Raw genomic sequence first — 16,520 nt, forward strand, 5'->3', positions numbered from 1 at the left:
TCGGCAACCCTTCTTTAAAGAAGTGCTATTTTTGTCAAACACCTGTAGGCCCTGAATCATCTCTGAGGAGTCTCTTTCCAAGCTTCAAAGTGTGATCTGAGAATCATTTCCACACATTGATGGTCCTGAACAGATGGGAATGAAGCGGAGCTGCGATCAGGACATGCGTGCCACCTGTGCAACAGTGGCTGCTTCCATTTCAAATGGAGCCATTGTTTTCCTGCTTGTTTCCCAAGGGTTCCAACCTTTCCCTTTTCTACTGGTTAATGATCTGTTGGGGAAGATGCTGGCAGTCTGGACTTAAATGAAGGGGTCTGGGTGACTTCAAATATATTTGGTCTCCCTCTTAGGTATGCTGAAGGAAACTGATAGTTCCTCACCCTTCACTCCCTAGACATACTTCCTCTTTCAAGGTTTTTCTTCCTATCTTCTTCCTGTTTTTGTTTTTGTGCTGGTCCTGGGGTTGAAGTCAGGGCCTGGGTGCTGTCCTGGGCTCCTTTTGGTCATGGCTAGCTCTCTATCACTTGTGTCACAGCGCCACTTCTGGCTTTTTCTGTGATTTAATTGGAGACAAGAGTCACAGACTTTTCCACCCAGGATGACTTTGAACCACGATCCTCCGATCTGACTCCTGAGTAGCTAGGAGTAGTAAAATGAGGCACCTGGTGCCAGCTTCCTTCTTCCTTTTCCTCCTCCATTTCCTCCTCTCCTTCCCCACCCCTCATCGCCCCATTTTTCTTCACCTTGTTTTGTTCTGTTTTGGAGACAGGTCTCACCACATGGTCCAGGTAAGCCTTAAATTCAATACCCTCCTAAGTTCTGGGATCACAGGCATGCCCCACTACCTCTGGCTCAAGTAAAATGTCAATATATACTTACCGTGAATAGGCATAAGGGTTTGGAGATGTAGTTCAGTCTAGAGTATAACTATGTCTTGTGTAACTATGTCTGGAGTTCCTTCTCCAGCATCACAACATAGGAACAAACGAAAAGTAAGTAGGCCAAGACATGAAGATCTGGAATTTTACAACACTAAGTCCAGTGTCATATTCCTGGGTCTAATATGGCCAGAAAATGTAACTGAGCCCATTTTGAAAAAGCATATGCTAGAAGGAGATGGTCATCTATGTGGTCTTAGAGGGTATGTTGTTACCAGGCACTGGTGGCTCACACCTGTACTTCTAGCCACTCAAGAGGCTGAGATCTGAGGATTGTGATTCAAAGCCAGCCTGAGCAAGAAATTCCACGAGACTCTCATTTCCAGTTAACCACCAAGAAAGCCAGAAGTAGAGCTGTGGCCTAGACCAGTGCTAGTCTGGAAGGGGGTGGGGGGAGGTCAAGGATAGCACCCAGGCCCTGGGGAAATAAAAAGAGGGGGCATTTTTGTCCACAGGAGCCAGAAGAGATAGACACATCCCTGGGAATGTAGTGGTACTAGCCTTGCTTAGACTCCATGAGAAGTTCAACTTCTGGTTATTTCATTTCTTCAGTGGAAGGAAGTATGGGCTAGCATTTGGGTGTTGACACTGTTTTAAAGATGGGGCAGAGGCATTTCCTTCCTTCATCTTGTTCTGCCTGGGAGATCTTATTTGAAAAAAGATTTAAACATAAACACTTGTTTATGGCTGGCTCACCTCAGGATTCAGAACCAGAAACGTCCCTCCTCTGACCCTCATTTTCAAGATGAAAGCTTTTGGCCTACTCAGCTAGCAAGCTATTATTTGTAGCTTAGGTTCATGTTGGCTCATGATGGTTCATGCCACACAGAGATAGCAACATGTCTACATGTGTTATTGACATCAGGTTTCCAAAGGTATTTGCTGGTGAAGAACATGTCGTTCTCATCTTCCTTCTTACTTTTAGTGATGGGAATGGTCAGGCACACACTGGTCACGGTCTGGGGCTGGTACTATCTTTTTGACAGCCGACGAGTCCTCTTTGGTTCCACCACAGAATCAGTCAGGGAGTGAAAGGCCTGGCCATGTGTTTGCATGGAAAGGAACCAGGGCAGATCGGTAGAGAGCTTGGAAGCAATCCAGTGACCACAGGGAGAGAATGTGGTAGTGAGGAAGGGGATTTCACAAACCACTACTAAAGGTGATGGGCAAAGAGTTATCTTTAAAACTGGGGGTAGGGAAAAAGATGGAAGAGAAGGGCATGTCTTTTCCACGTTCACCTGAGCGAGGGGCTGAGCTGGCTGTCCTACCGTATTCCATAGTGATATCAGAGATCTCAGCCAACCTGGGCAGATCAATTCAAGAAACACTAATCTCCAGGTAACCAACAAAAAGCTGGAAGTGGAGTGGTAGTTCCAGTGGTAGAACAACAGCGTTGAGCCAAAAAAAAAAAAAAAGAGAGATCTCTGGCTTTGATTTCAAGCCCAAGTACTGGCACAAAAAGAAATAAACAAATAAAATAGAAAAGGAGAGTGTTCTCCAGGCTGCCCCTTTCCTATCCCTCCCAAGACTCGAGTGTCCATGTTTCTGGATCATGGACTCTACTTACCTCAGTGGGCAGCACAAAGCTTGTTCTCTACTGGGTGGAGATTGGCAACTCGGGCAGTGAGGGCCCAGGAGCGCAGGACACGGTGAGAGAAGGCTGGGTTCTGTGCTGACACCAGCAGGTGGCTGTGACAGTGCCCAGCTCCAAGAGGAACAGAGTGGAGACACACGGGGACAGCACGGGGCTGTGGACATGGGTTTTTATTCTCAGTGCATGACAGTATCGGTTTCTGCTCATCAGCAAAAAGCTTTATTGGTTCAAAAAAAAAAAAAGAAAAGGTATCCCTTTGAAAACTCCTCTTCTTCCTGTCTCAGTGGAACAACACGTTTGAATTTCAGATTTGCCCAAAGAACCATATAAATACATGCAAAAACATTGTACATAGAGCTTCAATAATATCAAAATGCAAGTACGGCTTTGGGTGCACTGTTAAGCTGAACTGCAAATTATGGCTACACACACACACAAGGATACTCACTACTCTGTGATCGCCGTTTGCCATGCGGACCACAAGAGTCAATCCTCTGAGGTTGGGGGTCTTTGTTTTCTGTTTTTTTTGTACAAAAATACCAGTGCTTGTTATATTAGTTACCGAAGAGAAGAGGAAACTCAAAATTCCTATCTGCATGCTAATCTGAAAAGAACAACGTCCATTTGTTGGCACGTAGATATGGCATAGGCAGATCCACATATGGCGTATATACAGATGGGCAGAACACAGGAACCAAGGGCCAGTTCAGCTGTGGCGAGCTCATCTCCCTCTGGCTCTCGGAGTCCAGAGGGAAGGGGCTGGGCTGGCCTAACTGCCGAGTTGGGAAGGCAAAAATTCTGGCACTGAATTAAGTGGAGGAGGTCTGGTCTATTCTGAGGAAGAGGCTGGAATGGCTTAAGAATAACAGCGGCTATTTATAAGTGCCCACCATCACTGGTGCAGTGGGGTGGAACCGAGACAGGAGAGGTGAACAATCGTGCGTGCACACTGGGATGGTACCATGGGTGGCTTGGGTCATAAGGCAAGGGAAGCAGGAAAGAGAGGGCTGCCTTAAGAGGGTTTGGGCCCCTCTGAGTTTTCGGCAGTGAAGTAACTCACTCGGCTTTATCTGTGCAAATTTCCCTCGGAAGCTGGAAGGGAAGAGGAAACCCAAACTTTGAAGAGCCCACAGTGCCCAGAGGCGCCTCTAGGTGGTCAGCCCCAATGGGGCTGGGGAATCATTTTGGAGGACACCTAAGGGAAGGACCTAGTCCTGAGATTATCACCTAGGACTGGAATCAGCCATTGTATCTCCCCCCCCACATGGAGCTCTGTCTTACATCTAATATATTGCACAAAATCATTCTAGGGGAGGGAAGCAGTCACAGATCAGACTCTTGCACAAAGACTCACGAATGGAAAAGTCTAGGGGGAACAGGAAGTGAAAGAACCATAAAAAAGAAATGCAAATTCCAAGTCAGAGTATCCTTGAAGATCCACAATGTCATTTGTACCAGTCTGCCAGCCAGCTGTTTAAGAAACACCCATCTAAACACAAGGCCCCTGATACTAACCACTGTTTACCAAAAAGCCTGGATACCCATGTGTTGGGACAACACATCCAGTTCTTGACTTCGGTCAACTTTGTCCTTCCTTGTTTTCCTTCCTACCAGTCATTCACTTCCTGTTTTGTTTTTTTTTTTTCTCTAGGTTAATCAAGAAAGGAATCTAGGATATTTCCTCCACCTCTCCCATTGGACCCTTTACAAATCCAAAGCACCATTTTGGGGAAAAGCGTTATTTAACTTATGCCATATTCACTTACTGCTAGTGACACTGAATAGAAAAACAACAACAACAACACTACCGAACTATGTATTAAAAAACCATATGCACAGAAACAAAATGGACTCAACCCCATAGCAACAAAATTTCTATTAAAAAAGTCTAGAACCCAACAAATTTTCCCCCTAAGTATAAAGATGGCTGTTTGGAGAAAAGAAGTGTGGTCTATTGGCTTTTAAACCAATTACGAATATACTAACAAAAGTCATCTCTCATATCCAACGCTCCCTACCACAAGGCTATGTGGTACACAATGACAGTACTTTATTCTAAATCCTTTAAACAAAATACATATGACTGACTCAAAAATATCAGTTTCTGAGCTAAAGAAAACTATGTTTTTGCATAATATTTCTATATTATTTCTTACTATGGAAACTAGGACACACACACACACACACACACACACACACACACACACACACACACACACACACACACACGAAACGGTTGACTTTAAAAAAGTAGACACAAGCTGTGAGAAGTAGCCCAGCAGGCTCTGCGAGGGTATTTTGGGAGCAGAAATGGTAGAACAGCCTTGGAAGCTTGCTATTGGCTTGCTTTTGTTTTTCTTTAAATGATCTGAGGTAATAAAAGACTTGACAGAACTAAATCCTCCAATGTACTTAATACACATGGGAACACTGGATGCCTGGGTGAGCTGCTCTCCCCTCTCCCCCACCATGAGTGTTTAAGACAGAGACACTGTTGGAGCAGGTGACCCTGACAAAAATGAAATCACATCGGGTTTCCTGTTTCTCACCGATGGATGTCGGAGTGATGGGTACATTTCTTGACTCCTCCCTCCTTGAACGACTCAGGTGAGAGGAAGCAAGAAGGAAGGGGCAGTAAAAAGGGTTGGAGTAGACAGGCTCCAGGTCACCTTCCCCTCCCAAATAGAAAAGTGGTAGTTGGGAGGCTCCAGTGCCCTCTTCTCACTGCCACTGCTCAGGACAGTGGGGGTTGGGGTGGGGGGGGGAAGGGATGTGCCTCACTGATCTCATGGGAGATGGGACTTGGGGACAGGACAGCTTCATTCGAATAGCATCAGTGGGATTGAAAAAAAAAAATCAAACCCAAACTGGTACTCCTGTGAAGGTGAACGGGGTTCCACCTTGTCCCAGAGTAAGGAACACTTAAAAAGCCTCCTGGCAAAGTCAACTCCTGCGAGGCAGGTGGGCAGGGGATGCGCTGGGCCGTGTTCAGGGCAAGAAGGCACAGGGTTTTCCTGGGCAGCGGCCAGACTGAGGCATGTGAGCTCAGGGAGGAGAGGGGGTCGGTTTGCCTGAGGTCAGCACAATGTCACCAGAGCCTCTCCCTTTGGGTATGTATTTCCAAAACCAGAGGATCTTTGGGAGGTTGGAAGTGTTCTCATGAAGATGTCAATGGACACAGTGAAGAGGAGAATGAGGAAAAGTGGGGGGAAGGTGGGAGCTGGTACACAGGCACCCAGGCTCAGGGTTTCTGGGGTCTGCAGGGAGGTCTGCTCAGATCCTGTCAGAATAGCTCTCTTGCTCTACCCAAGGTTTCTCAATTACTTGCTCCCCCAAGAATCAGGTTCTGTGAAGAACTGTGGCAGATGGCTTTGAAAGAAATGGTGGGCTCTATGGGAGCCCTGCCTGGACGGCCTGCCAGCGTCTGGCCCCAAGTCCCCAAGAGCAGTGAGGAGGCAGCTCTCCTTCCAACTCAGACCGACGGTAATAAAAACTACTGATCACACACTCGCAAGCCCCACAGTCAAGGCTGATCTCTCCAGCAGCTCATGTAATGACGGTTTAGAATTAGAAGCCAACCTGGTAACAAGAGGGAACTCCTGCGGCCCTACTGGGAACTTTGCCTTTGAACAGAGAGACCGGTCGACCTCTAGAGCTAATCCAAGGGATCATAAGAGCCAGGGGGGATGAACGTTGACTCACATCCATCCACGTCCCATTCATTCTCTTAATTTTCACAACTTAAAAAGAAGAACAAGAAAGAAAGCAACAAAGAAAGAACAGAGTGAGTGGAGGGAAGGGTCACACCAGACCAACAGAACCTTGGAAAAAAGTGAGAGGCTGAGTTAGAAAGGGTAGAAATAACTAGAGACCTTCAGGTGTAAGTTTTCAACATGGAAACAAAATACCTTAACTACAATCACTCTACTGGCTGATTTTATACATTCCATCTCTGCCCAGACACATTTCACTTGTGGATATCTGTCACTCTCAATTTAGCTTGTAAATAACAGAGACTTTTAGGATCACTTCCAGATGTCAGGAGCTGGTGATGTAGGTAGAAACACCATGGATATTTAGGTTGGGGAGGTGCCAGGAGGACTGCTGTTACTTCTTTAAAAATGACAATTCACCAAAGGAGGTGGCTTCTACCATTACCTGCCGGGGGTTTGACTGGGTCCTGCTACAAACCCCAACTCAAATTGCAGTTGAAATCCTTATGGGTGTGTGCGCTTGTTCTTTGTGGTCAGGTGAGGGATTTTTCTCACACTCGGGAGCAGCTGACATGACAAGTCCCATCACCACCATCATCGATGGGATGGATGCAAAGGAACTTAGAGAACAAGCAGGGATGGGAGTCGGAGGGTGAAAAGCTCAGACGGATGTCTCCAGGCTTGGGAGAGGGCTGCCCAAAGGGGAGGCCACGGTGGCATTGTTGTTTTTGTTAGCATTTGGAGAGGCCTCGCCGTCCAGCAGGAGCACCCTGGTCCCACTCTTCGAACCCTTTTCAGCATCTTCTTCCTGTTGGTTCTCCAGGAATGGTGTTTGTGGTGCCTCCTCATCTATGGAGAATTCAGGGGTGCTCATGAAGTTGTGGATGGACACTTGGCTCTTAGGTTTCTTAATGAGTTCGTGGACGGAATTATGGAATACTTTGACCACTCTGATCTATAGCCGGAGAAGAAAAGGATGATAAGAAAACAAGGAGGTGAGAACTGGCCAGCAGAACAAGGAAGGAGTGGTGTGAGGAGAGAAATAAAACCCAAACTGTAAAACGTAATTGCTCCACACAACCCCAACCAAACACGTCAGAAGCAGTCACGGGGCACCGGCAACAGTACACAGCTCAAATCTCAAGCAAAAGGGCAGGTGAGTAATGATGGCACACAACGAGAATGTCTCAATGGTTACATTCACAAAAAAGTAGAAAACCCAAAGCAAAGTTAGCATTCCTTCCTCCTCCCCCCACAATGCACTCTTAAAAGAAACCAGAAACCAATGGGATTCATTAGTTCTTTTGGATAAGAGGGCAGGATGCATTGGAACTGAGTGCAAATTAATAGCCAAACTTAACAAAGGATTCGCATGGTGGCTTTCTATGCCGAGGCCAAACATTCTGTGCATGTGGAGTAGAAAAATGACACACTAACAGTTTTGTGAACCGCGTAAAACTCTCCAAGAGCTAAGAGCTACCAGTCTTCACATAATACACAATGGGTGGCATGTGACCAGAGATATTTGTGCAGCCAGGCAGACGGACCAATCTTCATTCAGCAGCATGCAGGAAATTAAGTAAACAAAACCAACAACTATTCAACGTAATAACTGGCCTCTTCAGCCAGAAGTCATGCATATATTTATATCCCAAACCTCCACCATGTCCTCTCCTCTCAAAGGAAGCAGAACGCCACTCTATGTCTTCCCCCCAGAAAAGGTGGACCAAATCAATAAAGGTGTGGAAAAGATGGCTTCCCTTGCTCACAAGGAGCACCTGGCTCTCATGGCTCCTGGGCATATCTGTGGCTCTGTTGTACTGCCACGGTGCCCCACACCAGCTGCCTGCTCCAGCTATTTCCATACTGTGAACAGGAGCATGGTCTTATATGCAGGAGGGAAAGTAAGGAACCAAGAGAAAAACCTAGTCTGGGAGCCAGGCTACAAACAAGTGTTCTTTCTGATGGGATAGATGGAGAGGGGGAAGGGGAAGAAACTACAGTTTTATAGGTTCATTGGGTAAAGGGATATGCTTTGCCCTGCACCAAAGTCCTTATTCTGTGAGCCCAAAAGGAAGGGATTAATAAATAATTTGAGAGTCAAGAGAAAAACAAAAACTAATGATGGATTGCTGAGAGCAGCTGTTGTTTATCCGCAGCTCATTTGGGAGTTTGGCTTTTCTGAACTGTAGGTCTTTCTGGACGGTGGCTTAGAAGCTACACTGGGAGAAGTGAGAAAAGGAAGGTGAGAAAGGAGAGGAAGAGGGAGGTGGAGCCCTGGACACCGGAGAGGGAGCCCAGGGAAAGGGAAGTGGTTGTAGGCTAGTTTAAAAGAGATTGAGGGAGGTGGGAACTGCTAGTCTTGTCTAAAAAAGTCTCCTTCCCTCAGAAAACAAATGAGGAGGAGGACAGAAAGGTACAGGGGGATGGATGTTGGGGCAGGACCCCTCTTTCATTCCTGTGTTGTTTAAACAAAGGAAGTAGTAGAGCACAGTAGAAGTGAGGCTAACTCACAGGGTGAGGTTCCTGTGTCGGCAGGGCACCACCACTGTGGATGGAGACACTACACAGCAGGATGGCCGCCCATCTTCTCTGGGGAAGGCTGGGCCTCTGCAGGCTCAGGTGTTCCTTCCCTCTCTCTTCCAGGCTGCATACCTACCCAGGACTGAGGGTTCTTTAGAAGGAAAAGGCCTCCTCAGCACTCAACTGTATCAGCTTAACACCTTGACAAACCTGGCTCACCCTCACCATGTGAAACGGAACCACTTTCCCACCTTCTTGTGACGCCTATTGACGCTCAGATGGTGGGTTTACCCATCACACAGCCTGTGCTCCAGATTTAGGTGCGATCATTGGGTGGAATGGAGACTCTCTAACGCTTGCAAGGTCCCAAATTCTGGTGACGGGCATCACATCTCATAGAGAGGCAAGGTGACTGAATGAGTCTGAACTCGAGGCCTTCTCCCTTAGTGCTGGTACAGACCCAGTCACTGGTCAAGGGAGAAGTTCAAAGCCCACCCATCCTTGTAGGAGTGATTACAGTCTGTGTTTTTCAGATACTTTTAGATGATACAATTTCTAATGACTCCTAGAGACAGCCAGCACCTGCTCACTTGCTCTTCACTGGCTTCTTTCTATCTTGGGAATTTTTTTTTGTTTGGCTTGTCCTGGGGCTTGAACTCAGGGTCTGGGCTCTGTCCCTGAGCCTCTCTGTGCTCAAGGCTAGAACTCTACCACTTGAGCCACAGTGTCACTTCCAGCCTTTTCTGTTTATGTAGTGCTAAGTAATTGTACCCTAGGCTTCATGCATGTTAGGCAAGCACTCTATCACTAAGCTACAGTCCCAGCCCCTCTCGATGATTTTTAAACTTCCTGCTTTTATTTTATTTTATTTTTGTTGGTCATGGGACTTGAACTCTGGGCCTGGGTGCTGTCCCTCAGCTCTTCAGTTCTACCACTTGATCTACAGTGACACTTCCAGTATTCTGGTGGTTAACTGGAGATAAGAGTCTCACGGACTTTCCTGCCTAGGCTGGCTTTGAAATGAGATCCTCAGATCTCAGCCTTCTGAGTAGCTAGGATTACAGGCGTGAGCCACCAGTGCCTGGTTTACCTTTTTTTTTTTTTTTTAAGCAACTGAATACTCAGTTGAAATAATTATATGTGAAATCCAGGATAACAACAGCTTTTGAACATTAGGTTGGAGTGAGGTTCGGGAACCCTGCTTGCTGGCTTTTTCTTTTACCTGTCGGGGTGACCAATCAGACAGTTATGAAATAAAGGTGAACTGAGGGACAGGAAGGTACAGAACATAGGGAAAACTTGGGGGCAGGCAAAGAACAATCAATCATTCAGCTAGACTGCAGGACTCTGGAGTCCAGGGGAGAGCCAGTCACCTGTAAGGGAAGGCCAAGTGAAGAGGAGTCAGTGGGCTAGGGATGGAGACAAGGAAGAGGAGGGGCGGAGGGCATGAGGGGCTGTGCTAGAATGTTTCTCAGCACCCGCACGGGCTCAGAGAATACATGTTGATGAGCAATCACATAAGGTATTACCAGCAGCCCTTCTGGCAGCAGGGGGTCTGTTGTGAGCGGTGGGCGGGCACAGGGCCTGGCTACTGAAGCAGTGTGGGGACAGCCTCGTTTGCCATCCATTCAGCCAATAAGTCCTGCTCTCCCACAACACTGTTTTGCAAAACCTTTGGGCCATGAGCCTGGGGCTCATGCCTCCTGAAGTACCAGGATAGGAATGAGTGCAAAGACCACTCTGGGGGAGCTGAGCAAGTGGTCTGATGAATTTACTTTCCCCAGCTGGGACTCAGTCGTGTTGGTGGGTTCCCTTTTCAGAAGCCAGGGGAAGAGAAGATGGATTAGGGTTTCCCTCCAGAGGAAAAGCTCAGCAATTACCTAACGAAGACAGACACACATGTGAATCCATCTGGAGCTCTAGAATGGGAACAAAGGCTTTGAAAACTCCTGATTACAATCCCTAGGATCTCCAGGTAAGTGTAGACTTTGGCCTGTCTCTCTCCCCATCGTGTAGACTTTGAAGAGGATACCCTCTTCAAGCCCCTTTGAAAGAGCTACTGGCCTCTGTGGCCTGCTTAGTTGCCTTCTACCATCTAATCACTGGGAAACGTGACACTAAGCCTCCCCCTCCTGCCCGAGAGGGATGACAGAGCAAAGGTAGAAGCCCAGTAGAAGGGGATGGCAGAACTAGGAGAAAAAAGGAATTAAATGAGGAATCTGGAAGGACTACAATGAGGGGGCCGTGGCTTTGACTGACTTTGAACCTAAAGACATAATGTCTTCATGAATGCCAAGACCCTACACCACCCACAAGAATGTTTGTCACTGGCTAGAAAGAAAACCAACCAACAAATCTAACTCTGGTCATTCTTCCCAGTTTGTAATCATGTGAACCACAAGCAGTGTATCTGTTCTTTCTTTTCTCTGTCCCAGGCCTGGGGCAGAAGAGGATAGATTAAACATTAAGTATTAACCTTAAGAATCACAATATATTCAATACAGTGGAACTCCTTCCTCATCAGATACCTTAGTGGCTGCCTCAATGTCTCCCATTTGGGAAAGGTAAAAAGGCCAGGAAGAGCAAGGTGCTAGCAAGGGTCTAACAACCTATAATGAGTGCCAGGACCTAAGTTGAGAGTATTCCCACTGAAAGACTGGCAAGGAAGGGGTTTCTAAAATGTTACATGTGAGATATGATATAAAGTGCTGGTTGGGCTGGGCATCACTGTGTCTCACACCTGTAACCCTACCTACTCAGGAGGCTGAGATTTGAGGACCATGGTTTTAAGTCAGCTGGGGCAGGGAAGTCTATGAGATTCTTATCTCCAAGTAAAAAACCACCAGAAAGCCAAAGTAGAGTTGTGGCTCAAGTGGCAGAGTGCTAGTCTTGAGTGCAAAAGCTTAGGGGTAGCACCCACGCCAGGCCTGCATGCGCATGTGTACGCGCAAGTGCGCGCGCACATACAGACACACACACACACAGAGTTAAATAAAGGCCTGGTTGGTGAAATAAACTACAGCAGAGGAGGAACAAAATGGGTTGCTCTTAAATTCCTTAATTTTTCTTTCTTTTGAGATGGGGTCTTGTTGTATAGTCACCTCGAATTCTTGATTCTCCTGCCTCAGCCTCCCAAGTCCTGGGATTGTAGACATACAACTATCCTGCTCAGTTTTAAAACTTTTAGTAAATAAAAAAGAAAAGTTGATTTTGAACTTTTCATAGAGTGCCGATTCCCATATGTGAATTATTTCTTTTTTGGGGGGGGGGGGGCTGAGAATAAGACTTGAACTTAGTATCTGACACTTTTGCTTACTGGCTGGCACTCTACCACCTTAGCCATGCCTCCAACCCCTAATTAATTCCTAAACCACAATCTGGTTGAAAGTCCCTGAGAGTAGGATAACATGGATGCTCATTTCTCTACCTTTGAGATACAACTTTTATTGACATCAGGGCTGGTTGGAGGGATTGTTATTACTGAGCAAATTCAACATGGATTCAATTAGGCTAAGTCCCATGGCCAGTGCAGAGTAGGTCCCTACTACCTTTCTTCAGGAGTTCCCAAACTTGCTCCAGGTAGAGTCTCTGGGTTGCTATTTGTCCTAATCTTACATCTAAGCTTAGGAGATAGTTGAGATTCAGAGGAGCAAGAGCAGGGGAGAAAAAAGAAACAAAACAAGAACAACAAAAAAGCAAAAGCCAAAACCCAAAAAGAAAAGAATGAAAATGAAAAGCAAGCAACAACAACAAAAGCTCAAAGGGAAGAAATAAGCAATGCAGAGGAACATTTAGGAAACAGGATGGTTGAATTTACCATGGTGAAGGTTTAGTAGCTTTACAACATGAAAAAAAATAATCAAGGCAATATGTCCTGATTTTAGAAGTTGAATTTGTGGCTTTTCTTCCCTTAAGTCCAAAGACTGAAGAGAAAAAAATCAAAAGAAAAGGTAACTACAAAGTGGATGCCACGTGCTCTCTTGTGGTCATTCTAGCAAATCATGCAGCACAATGGACTATCACTCACTGCCCATGGGAGCCGAGACAGCAGCAGAGGTGGTGGGGGAAGGTTTGGCGGGTCCAGCTGCTGCATAGGACGAGCTAGGACCCATGGTCTGTCGCTTTATGACGCCCTTAAAAGTGGCTCCCGTCTGGAATGTGTTAATTACTTCGATCTGCAAAGAACCAGAGGGTGAGACATCTTTGCTCCACAGTCAGAGAGGAGAGGGGAAGGAAGAGGCAGGCAATGTCTGGAGGGCTGGTAAAGGGGATGGAAAACAGCAGAGTCCCTCATCCACAACTGGGGAGTGTGGAAGGGAACATGAATTGTGTATCGCGCTCCCTTTAAGGAACAATTCGCCGTGGACCTCAAGTGCTCAGCCACAATCTAGTATTCCCTCTCCTCAAATCCTGGGTGGATATCTGAGGTACACAGGTATCCAAGGATCTTGAGAATTTAAAATCCTATCTTCCAAATAGCTAGACAAAGACCAGCAGCTTATCCATTGCTTTGACTGTACTCTTTTTATTTTGGGGGTCCAGTTGTGGGCCTGAACTCTGGGTCTGGGCACTGTCCCTCAGCTCTTCAGCTCAAGGCTAGCGCGCTAGCACTTGAGCCATAGCACCACTTCTGGCTTTTTTTTCTTTTTGCTTATGTGGTGCTGAGGAATAGAACCCAGGGCCTCATGCATTCAAGACAAGTGCTCTACCACTGAGCCACTTTCCCAGCCCGATTGACCTGTACTCTTAAAAATAAAGCATGTGCTGGGTGCTGGTGGCTCATGACTGTAATCCTAGTGATTCAGGAGGTTGAGATATGAGGATTAGGGTTCAGAGCCAGGCCAGGCAGGAAAGTTTGTGAGATTCTTATCACCAGTGAACTACCAAAAAGCTGTAGGTTCAAGTGGTAGAGGACTGGCCTTGAGCAAAAAAGCTCAGGGACAGCACCCAGGCCCTGAGTTCAAGCCTCAGTACCAGCACCAAAAGAAAAAGTTAAAAAAGGCATGTAATCTGAGATACTGAAGGGCAAAATTCATATGATTGAATTTCAACTCAATTAACTATACATTTGTTTCCAGATTTCCTAGAAAAATAACGTGTTTAAAGGAAAGCAGAGGCAGTGGAGTGGCCTGGGTGCTGTGGCCCTGGTAGAAAGGGCTGAGGATATGAGGCACTTAGCTCGCCCTTTGCTAGGGGTCTCTCTGAGATACGTTTTCTCCAGCTAAAGTGGAGTGCAGGAATCCACAGCCAGGCCCATTAGATAGAGAAGGCCAGGGTACTGCAGCACTATGCATGGGAGATCCTGAGATCTGACAGGTTTGACAGGAGGACGCTGGCAGGTAGAGTTTTGTGGGATGGTGGTGGGGAGTGGCTATACCAATATTCTTACCAGAGACAGGCAATTCATTCCAATTTTTTTCAACAATGGCTATGATCTGGGCCTCAATGCAATCCCTGACCCCTAAGCAATGAGGAACGCATCAAAAGAGATCCAGGGGTCCAGGGTGCTCATGAGCACGCTCAGCCTCCTCAGCTCACAGGGTCAGGTGCCCAGTAGAACGGCACCGATTTGGCCAGTGGCATTCTTTAACAGGTTGCCTTTGATACCTGAGTTCACTGCTGTTCTAGTTCAGCTGCCTCAGGCTTCAGTGGGGAAAGGTCGACTGCGTAAAGCTGTGCAGGCAATGAGAGCACAGAGAACAGTGGAGGAGATGGAAGTTGGCAGTGGAGGGGAAGAAGACCCATAAACCTCTGCCCCCATGGAGAGGACACTGGTATAGGAATGAGGAGGCTCTGGAATGGAACGTGGGGAACCTGACTAGGAAAAAAAAAAAAAAAGAGGAAGAGGACGCAGATGATCCTGAAGGAAAGAAAAGCAAAGAGGTTATTTGGAAAAGAGCAGACCCAAGGGAAAGCACTGGGGCTTTAGAGACAGAAGCTAAGCACCAGCTTCTGGGGGCACCTGATGGACTCAGAGGCCTGGCAGGTGGGTGGGGGGCAAATCTTGACACCACGAGGCAGCTGGTGCAGGTCTCCTAGGAGGAGGAACTCAGGACGGGAAGGAGCCCCATGCTTCTCCCATCTTCCCACCTATTGTGTTGCCCATGGGAGGTGAGTTCTTACTAGGTGCGTGGTTTGGAATAGTCACTGCACTTGTCATGCTAGAGAATTAAAAAAAAAAACCATTTGCAAGACCAGTTTTGGGGAGTGGAACATTTTTGGGGGATCACCAGCCAATTAGAAAAGAAATAAGCCTGGGCTCTTTTAGCAAACCTTTGAGATCTTAGAATGGACAGTTCCTTAAGATGGGGAGCCCGGGACTACAACAGTAAAGGAGCATGGGGTGGGAGCAGGGGAAGAGAAGTAGCAAGGCCTAGGCCAGCCCATCCACCCAGAAGGGAGCCACAAAGGATGCATGCATGGAAAGGGGGAAAAAGTTACTGCAGGGATAAGGCCAGGCTACAGGTGAGGACTTAAGAGTTCCTTCTACCCCAGTTCAGAAAGTACAAGATGGTCTGGAGAAGTGATAGCTTCTTCTATGTCAGGAAGCAAGTCTGAATGATGTCAAGGATACTCAGGCATCGAGAGACTGCTGTTGTTTTTATACACTTAACCATCAGATTCCCCATCACAGCTTTAAACTGTAAGAGGGTGCATGTCTGTTACAGGAGTCCTCCCAAGAGCATGTGTTACCATGACAGCAGCACAGCCAGTCACAGAAGTGACTACTGGGGCTATTGCCAGAGGGATGCTGTCTGCTGTCTACTCCTTTTCTTTTCCCTCTTCGAGACAGGGTCTAGTTCCCTAGTCTAGGCTGGCCTCAAATGCATAATTCTTCTGTCTCAGTCTCCCAAGTGCTGGCATTACAGGTATGTGTCACTACACTCAGCTCTATTCCTTTAGGGCTAGTGGGAAGCTTGCTCAGCCAGCAGAAGGACTCTGCTAACAGTGGCCCAAGGCTGGGTCTACTGTCTCAAGAGGAACCCACGCACACACCCCTGCCCCTGTTGTCCGAATCTTAGGATAGAGGGCTGCCTTTAGTGGTGAGCCTAAGGAAGGGAAGAGATGCAGGGCACCAAGACCTGCTGCCTTCTGCACCTCTGCAGAAGGTGAAGCCAGGCCAACAACTTAGTACCTGAGTCTGGATACGGCTCAAGCCCCGGAACCAGAGGACCTGGCCACGGCGTAGCTCCATCTCTGCGAGATCAATCTCTTCGAGGCCCTCTGTATCCTTGGAGATCTCATCATTGGAAATACCATGGCCGGCCTCCTTCAGGAACTTCAGAGACTTGGTAGGTATGGCAGAGATGACCTAAGTAAACAGGGTGCACCAGAATTGGGGGAGAAGAGCTATCAGCTGGTGTGAATGTCATAGTCAGAGCCTAGAGAAATGCCCTTGCCTGCCACCCTTCCCGCCAGAGAGAAGCAGGAAAAGCACTGGTGTGTTCAGGAGCCAATCAGCAAGTGCCCCAGCTGCCCAGCTCATATTTATGGATGCACGGAAGAGACTTGCTTATAACACCTGTCTGGATAGATACTTCCTCTTCCTGCTTCAGTTCTTCCTTTCCAGTGCACTTTTTTGTGTGTGTGTGCCAGTTCTGGGGCTTGAATTCAGGGCTTTTGTATTCAAGCCTAAGGCTCTACCACTTGAGCCACAGCTCCATTTCCAGCTTTTTGGGAGTTAATCAGAGTCTTTCCTGCCCAGGCTGGCTTTGAACCAGGATCCTCAGATCTCAGCTTCCTGAGTAACTA

At 47.2% G+C, this 16,520-nt stretch overlaps 1 protein-coding gene across 6 annotated transcripts in view; it reads right to left on the reverse strand.

Annotated features, from left to right (window-relative positions):
* Window positions 1-16,520, reverse strand: part of Atp2b4 (ATPase plasma membrane Ca2+ transporting 4) — a 108,253-nt gene that overhangs the window by 10,701 nt on the left and 81,032 nt on the right. For 4 of the 6 annotated variants that reach the window (XM_042681400.1, XM_042681399.1, XM_042681398.1 and 1 more), the window contains exons 20-21: window positions 15,904-16,080; window positions 3,048-7,200 (exon numbers count right to left, since the gene is read on the reverse strand). In XM_042681400.1, the coding sequence (XP_042537334.1) occupies window positions 6,907-7,200; window positions 15,904-16,080 (471 nt within the window). In that variant the 3' untranslated portion in view covers window positions 3,048-6,906. Of the gene's footprint in view, window positions 1-3,047; window positions 7,201-12,859; window positions 12,944-15,903; window positions 16,081-16,520 lie in introns of those variants that run through there. The other 2 variants (XM_042681402.1, XR_006147689.1) reach the window with 2 other exon arrangements.

This window comes from Dipodomys spectabilis, unplaced genomic scaffold (genome assembly GCF_019054845.1).
Source record: "Dipodomys spectabilis isolate Male_0828 unplaced genomic scaffold, ASM1905484v1 ptg000069l, whole genome shotgun sequence".
Taxonomy (NCBI): Eukaryota; Metazoa; Chordata; class Mammalia; order Rodentia; family Heteromyidae; genus Dipodomys; species Dipodomys spectabilis.